The sequence below is a fragment of the Prionailurus bengalensis genome, chromosome B1 (assembly GCF_016509475.1).
Source record: "Prionailurus bengalensis isolate Pbe53 chromosome B1, Fcat_Pben_1.1_paternal_pri, whole genome shotgun sequence".
NCBI lineage: Eukaryota > Metazoa > Chordata > Mammalia > Carnivora > Felidae > Prionailurus > Prionailurus bengalensis.
The window spans coordinates 77,599,011-77,623,096 of record NC_057344.1 but is presented as its reverse complement, the minus strand read 5'-3'; the positions used below and the strand labels follow the sequence as shown (position 1 = coordinate 77,623,096).

General features: G+C 41.2%; 1 protein-coding gene across 8 annotated transcripts in view; it reads left to right on the top strand.

The window, feature by feature from the left end:
* Window positions 1-19,623: 19,623 nt before the first annotated feature.
* Window positions 19,624-24,086, top strand: part of DCLK2 (doublecortin like kinase 2) — a 153,124-nt gene continuing 148,661 nt past the window's right edge. For 3 of the 8 annotated variants that reach the window (XR_006295278.1, XR_006295273.1, XM_043567748.1), the window contains exon 1: window positions 20,012-20,929. Coding sequence is in view for 6 of the 8 variants with exons in the window: in XM_043567748.1 (XP_043423683.1) it covers window positions 20,509-20,929 (421 nt within the window). In the remaining 2 variants the exon portion in view is untranslated. Of the gene's footprint in view, window positions 20,930-24,086 lie in introns of all 8 variants that reach the window. The other 5 variants (XM_043567729.1, XM_043567715.1, XM_043567706.1 and 2 more) reach the window with 3 other exon arrangements.

Sequence of the window (24,086 nt, the reverse complement as noted above, 5' to 3'; positions counted from 1 at the left end):
GTTGTTTTCCTTGAGCAAGAATATCTAGGTAAGAAGCACATTGTAATTAGAATGTACAAATAATTATAGATGTACTAAGAGAGCATGGGTGTTAGTTATACCCCTCAAAATCTATTATTGCTTGGTCTTCGAAGCAACCATTATGATACCCTGATAGTGAAGTTGTAATTAGAAGATGTGTCGTATCAACACATTTTTGCAAAACAAAATGAAAAACCTTACCCTTCTTTTCCTCTGGGGGAAAGAGTAAGAGGACTTTACCCACAATGTCAAAAATTAAGAGATGTTAAAAAAAATTAAGACGTTTTGGGCCACCTGGGTGGCTTAGATGGTTAAGCATCCAACTTTGGCTCAGGTCATGATCTCACAGTTTGTGAGTTCAAGCCCTGCATCAGGCTCTGCACTGTCAGCACAGAGCCCGCTTCAGATCCTCTGCCTCCCTCCCCCACTTCTCTCACTGTTCCTCCCCTGCTTGTTCTCTCTCTCTCAAAATAAATAAATAAATATATAAACTTAAAAAAAATGTCTTAGCTATAAGAAATTTTAAAAAATAATAATAGGTGTTAGGAATAAACAAGAAAAGCAAATGTCTTTCTCACTTTGTGGGTCCCTGGAGTGCAGTTCTAGTGACTTTCCCTTCCTGAGACTGACTGCCTGATGGCACCAGGAAAAACAGACAACAAGGAGTGAGGTAAGCAGGAGGAGTTAATGAACTGCCACTTATTACTAATTTGAAAGAAAGCCATTGTCCTGGAGGCCTAATTTGTAAAAAGGATTTTTAGGCGGACTCACAGGAAATAAAGCTTGTGCTTTGTTTCACAAGAAATAAAGCTTGTGCCCCCTGCCAAAAAAAAAAAAAAAAAAAAAAAACCCTATAGAAAAAAAAAAGAATTCTGTGGTCTGCTGTGGAGGGTGGGATGTGATGAGGTTGGTGGAATATTGTCTCCAAGGTCAGTCTTTCTCCCTGCCCCACCAAGGACATGGAGACATAGGTTAGGGCCCAGAGTCTCAGGCCCTCCCTGGCTGGCCATATCCCTGACTGGGACAAGGCATACCTGGTGATCTCTCCCGCAGTTTCTCAGGGCACCTGGTAGTTGTGGTGTTTCTATCTCATCCTCGCAGCCAGGGCTAGCGGGTGAAGAGTTCTCTGAAGCTAGCTTAGTTTATGCTGCCCAAATTGGCTTCAACATAGCTCCTGACAAAAAGAGGAAACAATCCAAATGGCCATTGATAGAGCAATGAGTAAGCAATGTATGGTATATACATACAATGGAATGTTATTCAGCCTTAGAAAGGAAAGACATTCTGACATATGCTACAACATGGATGAACTTTAAAGCCATACTAAATATAATAACTAGACAGAAAATGACAAGTGTTTTATGATTCCACTTATACGAGGTACCTAGAGTAGTCAAATTCTTCGAGACAGAAAGTAGAATGGTGGTTGCCAAGGACTGGGGAGAAAGGAGAAAGAGGAGTTATTGTTTAATTGGTACAGTGTTTTGGTTTGAAATGATGGAAAAAGTTCTGGAGAATTGGTGGTGATAGTTTCATAACAAAGTAAATACATTGAATGCCCCTGAAATGTACACTTAAAAAATGACTAAAATGGTAAACTTTTAAAAGTTTATTTATTTTTGAGAAATAAAGACAGAGCATGAGTGGGGTAGGGGCAGAGAGAGAGAGGGAGACACAGAATGTGAAGCAGGCTCTAGGTTCTGAGCTGTCAGCACAGAGCCCAATGTGGGCTCAAACTTGGGAACAATGATATCATGACCTGAGCTGAAGTAGGACACTTAACCAACTGAGCCACCCAAACACCCCTAAAATAGTAAATTTTTAAATGTATATTTTACCACGAATTTTTAAAAGTAGCTATGTAATTTACAAGCCTTAATTGTTAAGGTTAAAGTGAGTTTCTTCACCCTATCTTCTCATTAGTATATTAATTTTCTAATGTTTATTTATTTTTGAGAGAGAGAGAGAGAGAGAGAGAGAGGGAGACAGACAGAGTGAGAGAAGGGCGGGGGGCAGAGAGAGTAAGACACAGAATCCAAAGCAAGGTCCAGGCTCTGAGCTGTCAGCACAGAGCCCGACATAGGGCTCAAACCCACAAGCCTTGAGATCATGACCTGAGCTGAAGTGATGCTTAACTGACTGACCAGGTGCCCTTAGTATATTAAACTTTTATTCAAAGTAAGCTGTAAATGAATAAGAGACTTAAGTATTCTTTGGGGGCCTCACTGTTCTCACCACAGACAAGCATGTGTCACTCTTCCTTGTAGGAAAATTGGTTCTGTCTCCTTAACCCCACTGACATTTCAATGGCTCTTCTAAAATAAACCCACTGAGTTCATTTTTGGCAGCTGCTCTTCTGAATCAATGAACAGTGGATTTGGTCACTGGGCCACAACACTGGATGATGCCTCCTACAGGCTTCTACTTTATGAGACTGACATGTCCCTTTCTTGGTAATTTTAGGCCCTGGTGAATGCCACCTATTCCACAAATTTTTCTCACAACTGTGGGGAAATAAGTTCTACTTACATAAAAGGGTTAGAAAAAAAGCTTAGAGTGGAAAGCCGCCACCACGGGGCAAAAGCCTGAGGCTAATTAATGGGATATTGTAATGGATCACGAGTAACTTGTTATATCACCTGCAGGAAATTACTTTCCATCTGGCACCAACGTACCTTGATCACAAACTCCATTTGCCCCCTAGAGCCTTTGTTTACACACACAAGTTAATGATTACTGTCTGATTGTTTTCTTCACATTCACCACGTGTGTAAGATCTTGTTTTCTTCATGTTCACCAAGGAGAGACTATCTTGTGCGCTCAACAAATACAGAAACGAAACCCCTGTTCAGGGCTCTTACCTCCTCCCAGACATTAGCCTCTCTCATATTCAATTCTGTGTCCACTCTCTTGCTGGACAAGAGAGAACTCCAGACTCATAGTCTGCGACAGTAACTTCCCCATAAGTACTTCTTGTCTCTTTTATCCACATAACACTTTGTGTGTACTTCTGTTGTAGCCCTTCCTAAGGGACTTATGTGTGTATCAGTGGATTGTGAGCACTTCAGGGAATATAAGATCAGCCATGTGATGTTGGAACAATTTGACCATTTTGACTTACAAAAAAAATTCATAAAATGCAACTAAATACTATTATATTTATTATTGTATTATGAATAAATAATTATGTAATGTTCATCTTTGGGTGTCCCATAGCCTCTACTGTGATATTTTGCAATACTCGGTGCTCAATGAATAATGCACAGAAATTTCACATGAATGGCATACTGCACAAAGCAGTGCCATGAGGTTCAGGAGTGATTAAAGATGTCCAGAGAGGAGGTGGAGGAGAGCACCAATTACTGGGTTCATTTATAAGGTGGAAAAGTCAGGGTAGAACCTATGTTTTGCATACACAAATTTAATCCTCACAACTACCTGGTGACCATTACTTTCTGCCTTTGACACATAGGGAACCAAAGTTTAGACAAGGGTGACAATTTGCTGAGGTCACATGGCTAATAGGAGACCCATTTACTTGTCATATGCCAAATCTTTATTCCACATCATGCTGGGAAGCTATTTTAGCTGATGAAAAAGTACTTTGTAATAAATAAAAAAAAACCTCTTTGGAATAATGTTGGTGGTGGGCCAATGGCAATCAGGTGATCATCAGTAGATATGTAATCACCACCCTCACCAAAGAATGAGAACATTGTGTTTTTCTTGAACTGTATACCTGACTGTTCATGCCCCACATGTGAATACAAATGGGTGTGCCAGGTGCTATTCTAGAACCTGAGGAATCCATGGTGAACCAAAGTCCCAGCTTTCAAGAAGCTCATATTCTCTTGGAGAACTTCAGATTATCTGACTTGAGGCCTGTGCTCTTAACCTTGAGAGTGTATCTCCTAATTTTCATTGAAATAGTTGATAAGAAAAGAGAAACTAAATATACAGGAATCGGTTATAACATATATAACTCCAAATGCTGCATCTCTAATAGTTCTAATATTATCCCTAAACAACATTGAACAGTGTGATGGGCATGATTCAGGGCAAGAAACAGAAACAACTCTTCATATGTTAAACAGACAAGGATTTAATGCATGGAATTAGGTGCTAATAAAAATGCTTAGCTGATCTTAGTCTAGAGATCTAGAGATCTAGAGATCTAGAAATGAATGCTAGAGCCACTCCTTAGAACTGACTCAATGGGATGCTATTCCTCTGAGGCTATCATTTTAAAAATAGAGTTCAAGAACACATGGTCATGGCTGTAGTGGAGAAATTAGGAAGTGGGAATGAACAAGCTAAACATGGTTTCCTCTCCCCAGCAACTCCTCTCAATACACAGAATGCTAGATAATGGCCTTGGAAACATTACTACCAGAAACTTCACATTTCATGGTCTAGTTTGCCAATGGGATAAAGCGAAAGTCGGGAAAATGGCTTTCACTTCACTTCTGCCTCTCAAATCTCATGCAGGTGCACCAAACTGGAGGAGCCTATCATGAAAAGTGAAATTTTCAGCATTCCAAACTCTACAGTAGAAAAACACGTACTACAAGGATGATCAAATAAAAAATTGAATTAGCCCATCCACAATGCCAAACACAGAAGGAAAGACTGAATTCACCAAGTCAACTGATCATTTCTAGTTACTAGTTAAGTCACATCTCCAGTTTAGTGCCTACTAGGATGTCTGACACAGATGCTCAACAAATATTTAATAAAGAAAAGAATGAATCAATGAATGAATGCATTGTGGATGTCATAAAAATGAACCATAATGGCTTTTGTCCTTTTTTTTTTTAAGATTTTATATTTCTAAGTGATCTCTATACTGAACATGGGGATCAAATTCACTGCCCCAAGATCAAGAGTCCCCAGCTCTACCTACTAAACCAGCCAGGCGTCCTAATAGCTTTTTGCTTTTACTCTTTAAAAACAAACAAAAAAATTCTCAGATGACTCAGTGTTGGTTAGTTGTTCTTTTATTTAAAATATAAACTGAAATACTCTTGACTGTTTCATTTCCCTTTTGTTTCTACCTAACTTTTGAAAAACTCAGCAAGTAAAATGTATTTTTAAAAATCAGAAGAAAGCTAGATTTTTGTCCTTCCTTTTATTGGACAATGAGTTTCCTTCTCAAACTTTTATGGTTGTTTTTGCTAAAAGTTTCCTTCAAGGAGAAGTCTTCCTATTTTGTTTATTTTTAGAAACTGAAGCTTTCATACAGAGAAAGCTTTTGAAAACTGGAATCTCAAAAGGGAACTTCTAGGCAATGGCTCTTTATTTAGCCCAAGAGCAGCAGCTTTGAGAATAAATCTAAAGGTCTCAACTTGACCATGCTGGCCGCCTGATCTCAGACTTCCAGCCTCCAAAACTGTGAACAATAAATGTCTGTTGTTCATAAGCCACCCAATCTGTGGTATTTTGTTATAGCAGCCTGAATGGACTAAGATAGTTACTCAATCAAGACTTTCTCAAACTCTGCAATCACAATTCATTACTACCTTTTAAGAATTTCCATGGGGTTTTCTTTACTCCTCTATTATGGCATGTATCAGGCTGCCTTCTGAAGGGGTAGATAGTATGTAGTTGGATACGTATCAATTTTTGTTGTTGTTCTAGCAATTTGGTGAACTAGATAACATAGAAGCCTTCTAGCTATAAGCCCTTAGGAACACTGGATAGAAAAATAACAAAAAGGGCTGCCTGGGTGGCTCAGTTAAGTGTCTGACTGTAGATTTCAGCTCAGGTCATGAACTCATGGTTCATGAGTTCAAGCCCTGCATTGGTCTCCATGCTGGCAGTGTGGAACTTCCTTAGGATTCTCTCTCTCCCTCCCTCTCTCAGCCTCTCCCCACCTTGTTCTCTCTAAGTAAATAAATAAACTTGAAGAAAAAAAAGAAAAAGAACCAAAAAATGCTTATTTTAGCTGACAGAAATGGAATCTTCAAGTGCCAGACATACAGAGGAAATTAAAAGCCAGAGTAATAGGGGCGCCTGGATGGCTCAGTTGGTTAAGTGTCTGACTTCCGCTCAGGTCATGATCTCATGGTTCATGGGTTCGGGCCCTGTGTCAGGCTCTATGCTGACAGTTCAGAGCCTGGAACCTACTTCGGATTTTGTGTATCCCTCTCTCTCTCTGCCCCTTCCCTGATCATGCTCTGTCTCTCCAAATGTTAAAAACAATTTTGTTTAATTAAAAAAATAATCAGATAGAATACAATATTTTCATCTCAAAATTCAATTGTTTTCAATAGAAAAATGATCTAAAAGAAACCATAATATAAATATATTTTACATTTTGAAAATTGAAAAGGCATTGAAAAAAGTTAAGAAATGGCAATTCACTGTGGGGAAAAAACAAAAATTTTAAAAGAACATGTTAAAACTCTTAGAAATGAATGGTCATTTAGATTTACTACTAAACAAACGGGTTAAGCAGCAGATTAGAACCAACTGAAGAAGGAATTAGTAAACTGGAAAGTAGATTTGAGCAAATTTTCCTGAATATAGGACATAAATAAAGAAATAGAAAATATGAAAAGGCTTGGAGAATAAACTTAAAGGTCTAATTTCCATCTAACAGGAATTCCAGAAGGAGAGAATAGACAGGACATGGAAGATAAAGCATTTGAAGAGATAATGGTTGGCTAATAAAGTCAACTGACAAAAGATATATTTTCTTCTTTTACTAGAAGATTACTATTTTACTAGATAATTAGTGGCTTTGGGACATAAACTAATTATTCATATTTATATTCTTAGATAATTGTTAGAACTCATTAAATATTGGTTTAATTAATATAATGTGAAGTGTACATATATCAGTAAAAGACAAATATTAGTAACAAGGAAGATGTGATGGGTGTCATTAGAGAAGCACACAGCGCTCACTGCTGAAGAATTTATAGCGAGAAATTGCTTCCAGCTGGGATTATTGGAGAAGAATTCATGGGAGGCAAGTACAATTTGACAAGTAGAAAGAAGACCCTGCATATTCCAAACAAACAAGATGATCTAACAAAGGCACAGAATTTGAAAATGCAAAAAGCATTCCAGAAAAGGGAAAGAGTCAGTCCATTTTGGTCAAAGTGTCTATCTACCAAGAAACAGACACTTTTACCATGGAGAACAAACCCATGGTCACCAGAGGGGAGGTGGGTGGGGGATGGGTTAAATAGGTGATGGAGATTAAGGAGTGCCCTTGTTGTGATAAGGGCTGTGTGTTATATGAAAGCGTGAATCACTATATTATACACCTGAAACTAATATTACACTGTATGTTAACTAACTAGAATTTAAATAAAAACTTAAAGAAAAAGATGTTACTTGAAAAAAATAATAAAGTGTACATCTAAAGATCAATTGTGGGAGATCAAGAAAATTAGAGCCAGATGATGTAGACCTTGACTGTCAGACTAAATATTTCAGATGAGCAGATAAAGAAAAGGCACCTCAAGTAACTTACTGATGGAGGAATGGAATTTTCAGCAATGGAATGACAAGATCAGAACTGTTGTTTAGGAAGATTGATCCACCCGGCAATTACTTGCGATACAAACTAGAGGGAAGACATAAGAGTGAGGAAAACCAATTGATTTGTGTGTCACTAAGAACTCTTAATAGTGACAGAAAATGCAACTCAATCTGGCTTGAACAAATAAGAGTTTTATTAGATCATGTAACCAAAACGTCCAGGGTAGATTGGACCGGGTATGTCTTTACCCAGTGTTGTATAATAGAGAATTTGGCTGGCCTTTGTCCCCAGGCTCCTAGAAGGTAACCTCTAAATCCTTGGGATTTCCTGAGTAATAAGAGTATTTCTGTTATTTACAGTGGAGCCTGATAGTTTATGCTAATGAAGCGACTCCTAATGGGTCTCTAGATAGTTTATACTAAGGAGATGACTTAGGGTGGAGGCTGGCCATGCCAAAAAGATCAACTGTATGATTAGAGGATTATGGATATAAGCCATATGATATAAAGCCTGACCACCACAGAGGGGAGGAACTCAATCTGGAAATTGAGTTCAATCATATGGCTAATGATTCAATCAACGAATCAATGAAATCCCAGTGAAAACCCCAGAGGAGAAAGTTTGAGTGACCATCCTAGATCAGCAACATTTTGTGGGTATTGTTACATGCAGTGTGCTGGACAGTCAATGCATCTGGAGTCTGTAGGGAGAGGACATAGAAGCTTTGCATTTGAGACCCTCTCAGACCCTACTCTGCCTTCTTTCCACTGGACCCAATTTGTTTGGTTATTTTTTGCTATAGTAAAGTTGGAATCATAGGTATATGATTGCCTGAGTTCTGTGAGTCGTTCTAATGAATTATCAAACCTGAAGGGGTAGTGTGAGCACTGAATTTGTAGCCGTTGATCAGCAGTGTAGATACCCTGGGAACTTCTGAGCTTGAAGTGAGGGTGGTCTTATGGAGGACTATGCCCTTAACCTGTGAAGTTTGGCTTAACTCCGGGAAGCTAGTGTCAGAAGTCATTGCATCCAGCAATGCAAAGATCCTGAGGTGAAATCCTGCTTGGAATGCTCAAGGAACAGCAGAGAGGCCCAGATGGCTGGAGTGAGTGTTGGTAACAGTGTGATACATATGAGATCTGACAGGTGGCCTGCAACAGATCATGTAGGCAGTGGTTCTCAGCTCTGGCTGCATGTTAGAATCACTGGGGAGCTTTTAGAAGAAACCAATATTCAGGCACCGCCGCTGGATGAAATCAGAATCTCTTGGGGTGGGCACAGGCATCCATAGTTTTATCAGTTCCTCAGGTGGAATATATCTTGATGGAAACCCTGGTTGGCAATACTGTGAGAATATTAGATATCATTCTGAGTCTAAGGACAAGCTCATGATGCCTGTTGAGCTGAGAAGTGACATAATCTTTCTCAAGTTTTAAAAGACCATTTTGGCTACTGTGTGAAGATTACTCTACGGTAGAGGTGGAGGTGGGATATCAGGTGAGAGATGAAAATGGTTTGGGGTAGGGTACCTCTGTACATGGCAGTGGTTATACCTGGTGTATGTTTTGAAAGAAGACAATTCTTAATTGTAGGTGGAATATGAGAAAGAAAAAGAAGTTGTGGATGAATACATGATTTTTGTTTGTTTTTGTTTTGTTTGGTTGGTTGGTTGGTTTAAGCAAAATGGACTGCTAGCCACTAGGACGAAGACAATGGTGTAAACTGACCAGGACTGAGTCACATGCCCATCTCATCGCTGAAGCAAAGGGGTGAAGTCAATCTTGCCTAAAACACATGTACTGAGAGTGGAAGAGGGTACTTCACCAGAGAAAAAAATCAGGACATGCCACCAAAAGCAAGGGTAAGAGATGCTGGGTGACTAAGGATACTGGCTCACTCGAGGTCTGTTGGTTATATTCTAGAGGACACCTATGGAGTAAAACAAACTTCAAGAAAAAAAAAAAAAAAGAGCTCTTCTTCTTCTTTTTTACCTTCCCAAACAAATCAGAACTAAAGCCATAAGGTGGGGCCAAAGGCGTAGCCATGGTGGACCAAAGCAGGGCGTTACACCCTGAGAAGGGCGAGAAAGACATTCAGGTAAGGAGAGAGCAGTGGTAGCCAAGTGCTGTATGTTGGAGCTTGAGTGGAGTGAGAAGGGTAACACATACGAGGACTGGCCTGTGAGGAGTGTCAGAGCCTAAGAGGAGCATCTGTATAGGAAGGCCATCCAGTGTGGGGCATCCAGGTCCAAGTGGGAGGAGGAGAACACACATGCAGGAGGTGGCCCATCAAGGGGCACTAAGGTCTGAGTGGGGTGAGGAGGACATCTGTGCGCCATGTGAACTGATGGCCATCAAGGTACATGTATGTATGTATACATACACATTTTATATTCCCTAGATCTGTCCACTGAGAGGCCCGGGAGCAGCTAAAACCCATAGCAATGAAAACCCCTATTACCCAGATCTTGTCCCCTAAATACCATCCTCCACTGAAAGGAAGAAAAATGACTGATTCCAGGGCTAGGGCAGAGAAAGTACCACATGAGTCCAGAATATATAACTGAAAGAAAGGAAGTCCTCAAAAAGGATGGGGACAGCAAAAGGACATAGAAATCAGCTTGAATGCATTGGCCAAAGTGGGAGTCACTTGAGAATTAAAGAAAATGATGATAGTAATTGGGGCACCTGGGTGGTGCAGTCGGTTAAGCATCTGACTCTAGATCTTGGGTCAGGTCATGGTCTTGTGGTTTGTGAGTTCAAGCCCTGCATCAGGCATCTGCACTAATGGCTCAGAGCCTGCTTGGGATTCTCTCTCTTTCCCTGTCTCTCTGCCCCTTCTCCTCTTGTGTGCTCACGCTCTCTCTCTCTCTCTCTCAAAATAAATAGATAAACTTTTAAAAAATGATAGTAATTGAATCCTATCACTGTGAGTCAAAATTGATAAAATAAATGAGTAAATGGAAAGTTCAGGGAAGAATAAGACATTTATGTGAGCTTCAAAGTACCTTCTCACAAAATATTTATTAATTACAAAGGGAGGAAAAGTTTCTAATGAAGAAGATTGGCAGGTACCACTTCAATCGGGTGATCAAAGGGAGTATCATGGGTGATCAGACAAATTGAAACTGAGCCCCATCTGATATGATATAATAAGAAGAGCATAGCACCACTTCTCTGCCTGCCCAAAATGCATAGTCTAACTCTAGTCCTGAGGAAAAAACAAACCCCAAACTGGGGAACTGTACAAAATAACTAGTCTGTAATCTTCAAAGTATGAAGGTCAGGAAAGGCTAGAGAAGACTGTGGAAATGTTATAGGCCAAAGGAGACTAAAGAGACATAACAGCAAAGCACATGGTGTGGTTCTGAACTGGATCCTTTTACTTAAAAGGGTATCATCAGGAGATCTGGCAAAATGTGAATGGGTTCTGAAAATTAGAAGCAGCAACTTATCAGCTAATATCCTAACTTTGATACTTGAGTTGTGCTGTGTAGGAAAATGTTTTTGTTTATAAAAAATATATGATGAATATTTAAGGATAATAAGACATTATATTATCAATAAATTAACATTTGTTTTCAAATGATTCAGAAAAAAAATGCTTTGTACTGAATTTGTACCTTTTCTGTGAGGTTGTTAAATTTTTCTTTAATGACACAAACTTAAAGATTATTTTGTATCTACCAGAGAGAATTATAACTAAAATATGAAAAAATAATTTCGAGCTAGCTGATACCATTTAGTCTGTGATATAATTCAGAGGTTTTTTTGTTTTAATCACTCATTTGTTCCAAATAAAGCAGTGTTTTATTTTTCTTTTCTTTTTATTTTTTTAAAAGAAGGATTTAAAAAAAATGTTTGTTTGTTTGTTTGTTTAGAGAATCCCAAGCAGGCTCTGCACTAAAAGTGCTGAGCCCAGTGCAGGGCTTGATTTCACAAACCATGAGATCATGGCCTGAGCCGAAATCCAGAGTCAGATGCCTAACTGACTGAGCCAACCGGTGCCCCTAAAGCAGTGTTTTAAAAAATTATATATCAGCAGAAACCTTATTAGTAACTCTTTAAGACTTTCTTCAATTTTTATAAAAGATTTTTCTGATATAGAATGTGGATAAATTTATCATTTCTGCCTGAAAATCTTGACATTGGCACATAGACTGTAATGCATCTGGGAATTTACAGTTTCTTGGTGATGGCCTTCAAAGTAACTGTAGCAAAGACATTTATTTATATATTTTTTGTCTTTTTAAAAATTTCATTTCCGAGTAATCTCTACACTCAGTGTGGGGCTTGAACTCACAACCCTGAGATCAAGAGTCACATGCTCCATGGACTGAGCCAGCCAGGTGTCCCCAGCAAACAAGTTTATACCACCTCTTACAAAACTTACATTGGGGTAAAACTTTTGCCCCAGGGAAAGTCTTTGACCAAACTAGTAATAAAAGAAAAGGTGATCAATGTTATCCACCTATTCAAACAACAGGTCAAAAATCTAAAGCTTACACGTTGTTTGAATTAAGATTCATTAAAATATAAAGTGATTGTTGGGGTGTCTGGGTGGCTCTGTCGGTTGAGTGTCTGACTCAGGTCGTGATCCCAGGGTCATGGGAAGCTCCCGACATGGAGCCTGCTTGGGATTCTCTCTCTCTCTCTCTCTCTCTCTCTCTCTCTCTCTCTCTCCTTCTGCTCCCTCCCCTCCTCTCAGTCTCTCTCTCTCAAAGAAAAAAAAATAATATTATTATTTTTATATGATATTATATATTATATTAAGCAATTGTACATTGTAATGTTATATGTCAATTTTACCTCAATAAAAATGAACAAACGAAGCAGTTGTGTGCAGAGACATACCAGGACCGCCATACTGCACTTCTCTGCTGCCTTTCTCTTAACATTCTAAGTTACTTTAAGAATTTCTGACCAAATTATGTGACAAACTGGTAAACTACATGATACGTGGTAGGTGGCTTCAGAATCATTTCAGGAGAAACAATTGGGCAATTTATAGTGGTTTGCAGAATTTCCATCATATTACAAGGCCTGTCATGTACATATTCAGGCCTTGCCAGGTCTATTAAAGGAATCTGACAAAGCTGAAGAGATTAAGACAGTCCTTGTTAAAAAATAAGAATTTAAAGGAAAATTATTTGTAATTACTTGGGCAAACCCCATTTTCTACATATTTGTAACTATATACCCAGATTTAGTCAAGCATTCTATGTCTTAATGAAAAGAATATGTCACCTTGGAACAGATCTTTCTTCCAAGTTAGCACCAAGACTTTGTTTCAAGAGAACACATTTTTCTTTCTTTATTTGTTCTTCTCTATGCTTTTGGAATCTGTTGCTAGGCCCAGAGTTGTAGCTCATACGTGGGCCATCAGAAGGTAGGAAACCGTGCTAGGCACTGACACAGAAATGACAGCTGGAACAGAGGGCCCTGGAGGGCTGAGTCATTTCATAGATGTCTCTTCATGAAGACATGGGACTAAGCTTTTGAACCAGGTAAGACCTCAGGAATTCAGGGCTTACCACTAGAGGGAGGAATTATAGGGGAAAAAAATACTGTTATTATTACAGTAATAATAATAAATAGTAACTAATTTTAATTAATTTAAATACTGAAATAAATGTAATTTTATAATGTTAGCAAACAACTAAAAATGAACATATGGGTTACATTAGGATGTATAATATTGGGGCACCACACCTAGCTCTGTGCTGACAGCACAATACCTGGTTGGGATTCTCTCTCTCCCTTTCTCTGCCCCTCCCCTGCTCACAGTCTCTCTCTTTCTCTCTCTCTCTCAAAGTAAATAAAGAAACTATGGGGTGCCTGGGTGGCTCAGTTGGTTTAAGCGTCCGACTTCAGCTCAGGTCATGATCTTGGGCTTTGTGAGTTTGAGCCCTGCATCGGGCTCTGTGCTGACAGCTCAGAGCCTGGAGCCTGATTCAGATTCTGTTTCTCCCTCTTTCTCTCTCTCTCTCTCTCTCTCTCTCTCTCTCTCTGCCCCTCCCCTGCTCATGCTCTGTCTCCCTCTCTTAAGAAAACAAATAAACATTAAAAAAATTTTTTTAATTAAAGTAAATAAATAAATAAATAAATATGTGTAATCTTATTGCACACACATATATCTGATCTTTTGTATAAACAATAAATCATGGTCAATATCAGGTGTCTCTGATAGGACTCTGGGAAATACCAAGGAAAAGCCCTTGACCCTAAATCTGTAGCCAAATGAATATAGATTTACTAAAGGTAAAGTGTGGGTAGTATTATTATTAACATATATATGATAAACATTTTTTTTTACTCTTGAATATTTCAAATATGTGTACAGGATACACAACACCTGTCTTAAAATAACCAGCTAATTTGCATTGTAAACCTACTGTAGGTATAAAAATCATTAATTTTTAATTATAACTTCCTAAAGAGACAAACTTCTTTATGATTAATGAATTTTGAAAGCTTGAGATGAACATTTTCTAGAGTTAGCATACCCTGGAGTCAATTTCTATCTCTGCTGCTTAATCTTTCTTATTTCCTCATCTATAATCTGTTTCTTTAACTAGGTCATAACTACTGATTAATCATCACAAAAGCTTTATTACCCTTTAAGTACTCATGAACATCATTATTTTACTCTCAAGTGCATGAACACAGTTTGTCACATTTAGTATTAATATAAACATGGAATGTGCTACTGAGAAGAGGAAACCACTAGAAACATGATCGATTTCAAGATAATTCTTTTTGAATTTTAAATGAAGCAAAAAGCTTAGATTTGAAGAGTAAATTTTATACTGGGTTTAGGAAATTTGATTCTATAGAAACAAAATGAGACTACTGTGGTACTTTTCCATGGTCTTTCACTTTTGATATTATTAAAATAATTGTTGAAAATCACTGTCTGTGCCTCCATTCCCTTATCTGGAAAGTAGGAACACTACTTCCTGCCCAGATTTGCTTCTTAGGAAGCTTTCAGAGAAAAAGTTCAAGTTTCTAAGAAGAGAGTTGCTGTATAATTTTAATGTTTTTATTTCATCTGAACGATTATTGTAGCTGAACTAGTAAATCACGAAATAACTGAGCATAATTTTGAATATGTAGATGGAATTTACATAAAAAGTGAGAATCTTTGTCCCAGACACTTTGTGGAAGTGAAATGTACCAATAGGAGGAAATAATAACCACAGTTTCTCTTAGAAAAAAAAGAAAGAATTTGTGTGCTGTATACATTTAAAGCATGCATATTTGAATTTTCTTCATGATATTTTTATTAAAAAATTAACCTTAGAATTTAAAAATAATTATTTTGAGGGGTGCCTGGGTGGTTCAGTCGGTTAAACTTCCAACTTCAGCTCAGGTCATGATCTCGCGGTTTGTGAGTTCGAACCCCGTGTCCGGCTCTGTGCTGACATCTCAGAGCCTGGAGCCTGCTTCAGATTCTGTGTCTCCCTCTCTCTCTGCCCCTCCCCTGCTCATGCTCTTTCTCTCAAAAATAAATACACGTTTTAAAAAAATTACTTTATTTGGGAGAGAGAGCACAAGCAGGGGAGAGCGGCAGAGGGAGAGAGAGAGAGAGAGAGAGTGAGAGAGAGAGAGAGAGAGAGAGAGAGAGAGAGAGAGAGAATCCGAAGCAGGCTCCACACTCAGGGAGGACTCAAGTCTCAATACCACAGCTGGGAGATCATGACCTGAGCTGAAGTCAAGAGTCAGATGCTCAACAAACCCACTGAGCCATCCTGGCATCTGAAACTTGGAATTTTTTAAAGACTTAACCAATAAGCTGAGTTTGAATTTTCTGAACCTGAAAAAGTAGTTTTAATAATTCCCTCGTGTACATTTGCAAAGAAGCCATTAATATATTTGTAAAAAGCTGTAAGAATCATGGCAGAAAGGGCAGCAAGTTTCCCAAGGTGAAACAACAAATAAGAGAACAGTTTATATGAACCTTTTTTCTAGTCTAGGTTCAGGTTATGGAGTAAATGGAGACAGTCTCTCCCTGAACCATTTTGCTTTTTGTCCTTTGTTGTTAGAACTAGACAAAAACACCAAAATGTATAGTCATTAAAGATTATGAAATTAAAAATAATGCTCAGTTTCAAAAATTCAAGTCCATAGTCACCGGGCCCTTCCACTGAAAAGAGTCATTTCATCATTTTTGCTTCTGGGAGCAATGTTTGGCGCGTAGTGAATAGGAATGAAAACATGAGACAGCAGAAAGTCTTAGCACAGTGCGGTCTAAAAGGCTTGTAAGCATCTTTAGGTAATAAATAATGGAGCTGGAAAACTGCCTGTAAGAGCTAAAGTTTCTGGCCAGAAGTGAAGACTAGCCAACGCATTTGAAAAGTAAAGTAGCATGAAGCAAAATCAGCAGATGTTCAAGACAACTTTTCTTATGTAAAACTCCATAAAGAAGTATGGCAGGAAAACTCATTTAAACAAATAATGCTAAAGAAAAATTTGCATTGCATTTGTTAGTCAAGGTAGAGGTAGGCAGGTGAGGTGGTTGGGGGAAGGGAGTTACCACTTGGCAAAAAGGCAGCTCCAAAATTCTAAAATCGTGTTGCTAATCTGTGTGATCTAAGGACAAGTGTTGAGAACAAAAAACAATTACCTTCCCTTCAGGCCTAGTTGAGCTTTTCTGCCCCAAATCGTTTTTAAAAGACTCCTCCTGGATATCATCAAGAAAATGTTCACATCCAGATACTTCGTGATTTAAAATTATTGTTTATCAAGAGCAGAAAAGGGCCATTTGTAATCATGCAAAAAATGGAGAAGAGCTTTTGGATTAAAATTCTTAGATTCTCTGTAGCATAGAAGTGAAGTCTTTTTTAAAAGCAGTCTGGGGGCGCCTGAGTGGCTCAGTCGGTTGGGCGACCGACTTCAGCTCAGCTCACGATCTCGCGGTCCGTGAGTTCGAGCCCCGCGTCGGGCTCTGTGCTGACAGCTCAGAGCCTGGAGCCTGTTTCAGATTCTGTGTCTTCCTCTCTCTCTGGCCTTCCCCCATTCATGCTCTGTCTCTCTCTGTCTCTAAAAATGAATAAACGTTAAAAAAAGTAAAAAAAAAATAAAAGCAGTCTGCACAAAAGTTTTTATTCAGACAAATGTTAGATTAAGAGGTGTGAGAAAAGGTACAGAGAATCCACCACCAACAGAGAGCTAAGGTCAAGGCTGGCTTCCACACGAAGGGCCAGTCAGGGCCAGTCCCTCCTAATGAAGCCTTCTTCAATCAGGACCTGGCAGACAGAACTGGTAGAATCTGCAACCACCAAGGAGAATTAGACCCATCTCTGTAATGATGAATGATTAGCAAAGACAGTGTATCTTGGTTAGAAAAAAAGGAATTATCTCAACAAAATAAATAACAGTTGAAACATCCTACTCTTCAAATTCTGCAGTGGCTTAAAAGGAGAGAATTTGCTTTGCTTCTACTATGAATTAACCCTAATTAATTAATAGTTGCTCACCTAGGACCCCCAAATTTTGTTTGCATTAAGATTGTAATGCTGAGGGGCGCCTGGGTGGCGCAGTCAGTTAAGCGTCCGACTTCAGCCAGGTCACCATCTCGCGGTCCGGGAGTTGAGCCCCACGTCAGGCTCTGGGCTGATGGCTCAGAGCCTGGAGCCTGTTTCCGATTCTGTGTCTCCCTCTCTCTCTGCCCCTCCCCCGTTCATGCTCTGTCTCTCTCTGTCCCAAAAATAAATAAACGTTGAAAAAAAAAAAATTAAAAAAAAAAAAGATTGTAATGCTGAAACGAATTTTTTGCCATCGCAATAAAAATTCAAATTTTGGCAAACTGGGTTTTGATACATACCACATATTAAGTAAATATCTTATGAAAAGTGATTACATCTTAATTCTTATATGAGGGTTAGGAATAAAATTCTTTACACAAATTAATGCAAAGAGCATAAGCAAAATAATTTTAACTAACAGCTGTGGAAATTCTTTCTCTTCTCCCTTCACTCTTGTTGAGAAACAGTAATCTTTTTTAAATTTAGGGATATAATGTTAGGGAATAATGTTAAAACAATGGCATATTACATAATTGTATTTACTATGAAAGAAGGCCAAATCTTTTGTCAGGGATCTTTGAGTGAGAAAATGTGTGTAGTCGGTGTTCTAAAGCTCGAGTGATTGAAGCCTGCACTACCCGCCTGCAAGATGACCCCAATGATCCCTGACCCCTGGTAGTCATACCCTTCTGTCCCACATTAACAGGGCTGACTCATGTAACTCACAGGATGCTATGGGAATGACATAATGGTTTTCACCTTGTTCTCTCATGAATGCTTGTTCTAGAGGAAGCCAGCTGAGATGTTACAACACTCAAGCGACCCTACAGAGAGGTGCTCATGGCAAGGAACTGAGAGCTCCTACCAACCATGTGAGTGAGCCAGGTTGGAAGTGGGTCTTCCAGTGCCAGTCAAACCTTCACAGGACTGCAGCCCCAATCAACATCTTGACTGCAATCAAATGAGAACTCAAGGGAAACTGCCCCTAGATTTCCGAATCACAGAAACTGCTGAGTTAATAAAGAAATTTACAGCAATACTTATTGCTGTAAATCACAAGATTTGGGATAATTTGTTACTACAGCAATAGATTAGAAAGTGTGTGTGTGTTTCCCCCCTCCAAGAAATAGTAATAGCAAAACAAGTGAACACACCCATTTTAAGTCATTTACAAAGCTGATTGGTTCTGCAATTACTTGGACTTATGAGGCCTTATCTCAAGGAATTTGCCATTTAGTTCCTTTTTTTTTGAAAGTGCTGTGCCGAGACCAGCAGCATTGGCATTACCTGGGAGCTTGTTAGGAATGTAGAATTTCAAATTCTATCCCAGACCTACTGAATCAGAAGCTATATTTTATGAGATTCCCCCACTGCATGTAAGTACATCGAAGTTTGAGAACACTTATGTGTTTGATTGTTAATGTTACAGTCTGTAGTTGGAAACCCTGGCTACGTACATTAAGAGCACTTTCAAAAACTACTGTTGGAGAAGCCCAACAGTAAATTGTGATTTAATTGGCCTGGATTGAGGTCTATTTTAGAAATTTTCCCCTTGAAAACTACACTGAAACCTCAGATCAGCTGACTTCCTGGCCTGCTCCAGGCCTGATTCTAGAAGTCAGCTATGTCTGGGTCTGTCCCTGAAGATTGCTCTGGGGCTACAATGCTGCACTGAACAGGATTCTTCTGGGGCATTGCCAGGCCAAGGCAACTTCACACCTGCTCAAGAACTACTGCGGATTTTTCTGCCTTCTCATATTCATGTTCTTCCAGGACTCAGTTCATTCCAAGAAAAGTATCCGTGCTTTCCTAACTTACAGGTCGATTTGGATTTGTTTTCTAGGGCCAGAGAACCAGGTGCTGAATAAATAAGGTTTCAGGGTAGGTTGGGTAACCTGCTGGATTAGGACCAAACATCTTTTAGTTTTATATTTCCCTAATGGCAAAATGGAAGTAACTAATGTTTCTCACAAGCCTTTAGGAGGTATGTTTTTACTGTTGACCAAACGCTAGTAAACTAAGATTTCCAATGTGATGGGTGCTTACAAATGTTAGACATATTGCTTAATAAGAAGCTTAAATTTACAACATTTAATACCACTTGAGTGCAAGTGGGGTAGGGGAGGTGTTTGTTTCCCTTACTAATGCATCCCCAGTGATGGAAACAATGCCTAGCACATGGCATGCTCTTAAGAAATAATTGTTGACATAAATCCCTCAAAACCCAGTAACTTCTGATGATTCATTCAAAGTTATTCAGCATCCTATGTTAGCAAATCTGCAATGGAAACTGTTTTATTAAAGGTTTTTTAAATAAAGCTTCAAATTTCCTCTTAAAAAGTAAATTTTGTGCCCAAATCCAATGGCATGTTTCGAATGTCTGCCCTAGTTTGGCCTCTGTTCCTCCTTTGGAGATTAGTTAGGGATGTGATCTCTGCCCTTGAATCTCCTTCCTTTGTAGTTTTTTTGGCCTGCGCGTTTACGTTTCCCAGGCGGAGGAGCGCGCGCCGCGGCTGCGCCCATTAGCGCGCTGCGCGGGTTTGTAGCTGTCAGGCGGACGGGGCTGCCTAGGACCCGGGAGGAGCCGCTCCTCTCGCGCCGCAGAGCCTCCGCGCCGACCCGTGCGTCCCCCTTCTCCTGGCGCACCCACTTCCCTCCCGGGTTTTGGCAGCCCTTTGGGGGCAGGAACCCCCCCCCCCAACCCCGCGGAGTCGGGGTGCGGATGCTCGCGGGTGGACTGGGCCGGCCGGCAGAGAGGGAGGCGGGCTGCATTATTTCCCGCTAGGGCCAGGCTCTGGGGGAGGAAGGGGCCCCGCACTGCCTTCCCAGCCTGAGTCCGCGCGCGCCGCCCCAGGGCAGGGCCTGCGGAGGAGCGAGGCGGCGGCGCCGCATCCCCGGCCTCTGGCTGGGCGCGTGGGCGGGCCGAGGCCGGGCGCGACGCCCCTGCGGGCCCGCGGCGCCTCTCCCACGCTCCCAGCTCCTCCCCCTCCTCTTCCTTCCCCTCAGCCTCCCGGGAGCCGCCGGCGGACGCGAGCCGCGGCGGGCGCCCGAGCTTTGTGTGCGCCCGCGGGCCCGGGGCGAGCCTGGGGCGGTCCAACTTTGCGGCTCCTGGCCGGCTCCCAGGCGGGAGTTGTGAGGCGTGGCTTGGTGGAGAAGGCAACCGGGGTTGGGGGGCGGGGGGGCCGTGAGGCTCCCCGGTAGGCGGGAGGGATCGAGCGAGCCGCTCTGGACAATGAGCTGGGCAGCTCGACGCTGTGGCCACTTTTAGTGGGGGCGCGGGCCGGTCGGCGCCTCGGCTGCTCAGAGGCCCCCACCTGCGAGGAGAGGGCGGGATGCCAGAGCCAGGTGTCCCGGCGCTGTGAGGCCCCTCACGGTCAGACGTCCCTGTAGTTGATTCTCGCATTGACGTTAGGCTACCGAGAGGTTGTGGCTGGGACGTTTTTTGTGGGGAGCCCTTGGAGCAGCCGCGATGGCCAGCACCAGGAGTATTGAGCTGGAGCACTTTGAGGAACGGGACAAAAGGCCGCGACCAGGGTCGCGGAGAGGGGCGCCCAGCTCCTCGGGAGGCAGCAGCAGTTCGGGCCCCAAGGGGAACGGGCTCATTCCCAGCCCGGCGCATAGTGCCCACTGCAGCTTCTACCGCACGCGGACCCTGCAGGCTCTGAGCTCGGAGAAGAAGGCCAAGAAGGCACGCTTCTACCGGAATGGGGACCGCTACTTCAAGGGCCTGGTGTTTGCCATCTCCAGCGACCGCTTCCGGTCCTTCGATGCCCTGCTCATCGAGCTCACCCGCTCCCTGTCGGACAATGTGAACCTGCCCCAGGGCGTCCGCACCATCTATACCATCGATGGCAGTCGGAAGATCTCCAGCCTGGACGAGCTGCTGGAAGGTAGGAGGAGAGGGCCCCGCGCGGCAGGTGCGGCCCAGCGCGACAGCAGGTGCAGTGGCCATGGGTCGGCGCGCGCCCGCTTGCGCTGCGCAGAGGGGAGTTTATGGGGTGTTTTCTAGGCCGCCATGGGAATTGTACGTTTCTGTCTGCTTTTTTATAGATTTTGTGTGTGGGGCGCGCTCCCATACACAGTGTCCTTTCCCGGAGATTTGTCTTTAAAAAAGAAAAAAAAAATCCCAGTGGCCTTTCGTGCCATCTCTTAAGATTGGTGAACTTGGAGTTTTTGTTTTTAGTGCAAATTGTTTAAAAAGGTGGCTCTCAGCTGAGGATCTGATGATGATAAGCTTTGATGATAAGCTTTCTGTTTGGCCCTCTGTGTGGACCTCGGTGCAGGCACCTGTGATGTTCCAGCGTTTGGGACCCTGTTGTACCTGCTCTACTCAGAAGTTGTGGTTGTGAAACGCTCTAGGCTGACTTCCCTAGTTTGGCTTTCAGCGTGTAATTTAAGGTCAGAAGGCATGATCCTAGACAGTGGCTCTCAACCTTGGGAGCATCTTGGATCACTAGGGACTTTAAAAAATTATGGATGGCTGTACCCTGCCCCCAGATATTCGGATGTTTGGGGTGTGATCTGGGCAGTTGGAGTTTTAAAAGCTCCCCAGGTGGTTGCAGTGTACAGACAAGATTGAAAACCACTGTGCTACAGGGTTTTCTACATTTGGCTGGTAATGAGGTGAATCAAGGTCAGTCTCTCCTGCCTCCTCCCCTACTGAAAGTAGCTAGTTAAGATGATAGAGTCTGTTGGAGTCAGCAGTTGGGGCCTATTATGAATTAGTAATCCTAGAACGGTAACCATGCTTCACTCAGAGGGACTGCTTGGCTGTATGTTGTGTCATCCTTGAATTCTTGCAATAATGTGTTCTTTCCTTTCAAGGGGAAAAGGCATCACTAGTAGTTAAGAACTTCTTTCCAGATCTAAACAGTACCTATAAAGATGACAGAACTCAAGTGTATGCAGACTGCATGTTTGCATACTTTCTTCTCTCATGCATCTTAACAAAAAAAGCAAAATAACAAAAAACTTATTCTTGGATGGGGGAGGGGCAGAGAGAGTGAGAGAGAGAATCCCAAGCAGGCTCTGCACTGTCAGCTTGGAGTCCGACTCGGGGCTTGATCCCACAACCTGTGAGATCATGACCTAAGCTGAAATCAAGAGTCAGATGCTTAACCCACTGAGCCACCCAGGCGCCCCTCTCATGCATCTTTCTTTTTTTTTTTTTTTTTCAACGTTTATTTATTTTTGGGACAGAGAGAGACAGAGCACGAACGGGGGAGGGGCAGAGAGAGAGAGGGAGACACAGAATCGGAAACAGGCTCCAGGCTCTGAGCCATCAGCCCAGAGCCCGACGCGGGGCTCGAACTCACGGACTGCGAGATCGTGACCTGGCTGAAGTCGGACGCTTAACCGACTGCGCCACCCAGGCGCCCCACATGCATCTTTCTTAATGCAGATGGTACATTCCATGTCGTGATAACAATATTGGCTTAGCACAGAAAGGAAACTGAACTTTGAGCCAACTATTTTTCTTATATTATCTCATCATGTTCTTATGTTATGGTTTGAAGACAGTTTGACAATCTTACACATTAGGAAACTTGAGCAACATGCCTGTTACACAGTGCCTGCATATAATGCCCTTTCATCTCCAGTTCACCGCTAATAAATTGATGTAGCCATACTGAGGAGTACTGAAAGTGGTTGAGTTTCTCTACTTCGTCATTGTTACCAGAGGTTTTCCCTGTCTTGGCTAGATGAGGACCCTGCCCAAATTAAGTTGTCTCTTCAGCCTGTGTGTGTGTGTGTGTGTGTGTGTGTGTGTATTCTTGACTTCACACATTCACTTGGTCATTTGTGTGTTTTGGTTTTAAAGTCCTCCTGAGGAGGTGATGACAGCCAGAGGAGTTTAAATAAAGTGATACATTGTTAAAAGGGCTTTATTGATTTATCATGTGAAATACTTAAAGGCAGAATTTGCCTAGATATTTCAAAACTGAGTAACATTTTCTGACTGACCCAAGCCAGATTAGCAGCCCTGTGGAAAAATGAAGGCAATGCCTATTGCTTAAGTACCCATTTCTCACCTTCCCTTGGGATACCGTGCATAGTGTCTGAGGAAGGACAAAAATTTTAATATACTCTCAAGTAATTTTAACAGTGTATTTGCTACATGAAGTTAGTGTACTCCAAAGATAAATATCATCATGGTGGGGGGTAGTCAAGATGACCATTATGCATATGAGTTAATGAAAGCACATATTTTACCCTGAGTTTGTCATTGCCCAGGTGTTGCATGGTCCACTGAAACTGTATAGTTTCAACTGTAAGTTGTAAGTTGACAAGTTTACTTCTGATTATGTACTCACTGATATTTGGAGGATGGGGAACCATAAGAATGTGTAGAGTCCAAATTTTACTACCGTATGATAAATGGTGATTAACATAAATAATTTGCACAACAGAAGCGTTTCCCTGGTCTAGCCAATTGCCTACTTGTTTCAAGCAGTATTTAATATAATAAAATTACTGCAAAAGAAGAAAATTTTTGCCCTTCTTTTGTCATAGTGACATTCTCTCTGACAATGGATCTTTGTCTAGGTCTTGAATTTCCAACAAAATGAGTGGAATACCCTGTTTCAAGGCTGTTTGCAAGAGAAAAAATAAATGCTTAATATCAGTCATTTGTGAATTTAAATAGTTTAAATTTTTAGTTAAAATTGTGTGCTCAGATGTTCAGATTTATCATGAGGAAGAACTAACCAGCTATCTGCAAAATTACTATTTGCATCAGTAAAAATGAGTGCACAGACTGTATAGTGTTGCCCATATAGTCAAAATTGACTATTTTAGATCATTTTTTAAAAACTATTTTATTTTTAAATTGTATTATTATTTTAGTAACCTCTACACCCAACATGGGGCTTGAACTTATTCTGAGATTGAGGGTCCTTTGCTTTTCCAGCTGAATCATCCAGGCACCCTTGGCCATTTTATTTTTTTTAAGTAGGCTTCAGGCCCAGTGAGGAGCCCAAAATGGGGCTTGAACTCATGACCCCAAAATCAAGACCTGAGCTAAAATCAAGAGTTGGACTGAATGAG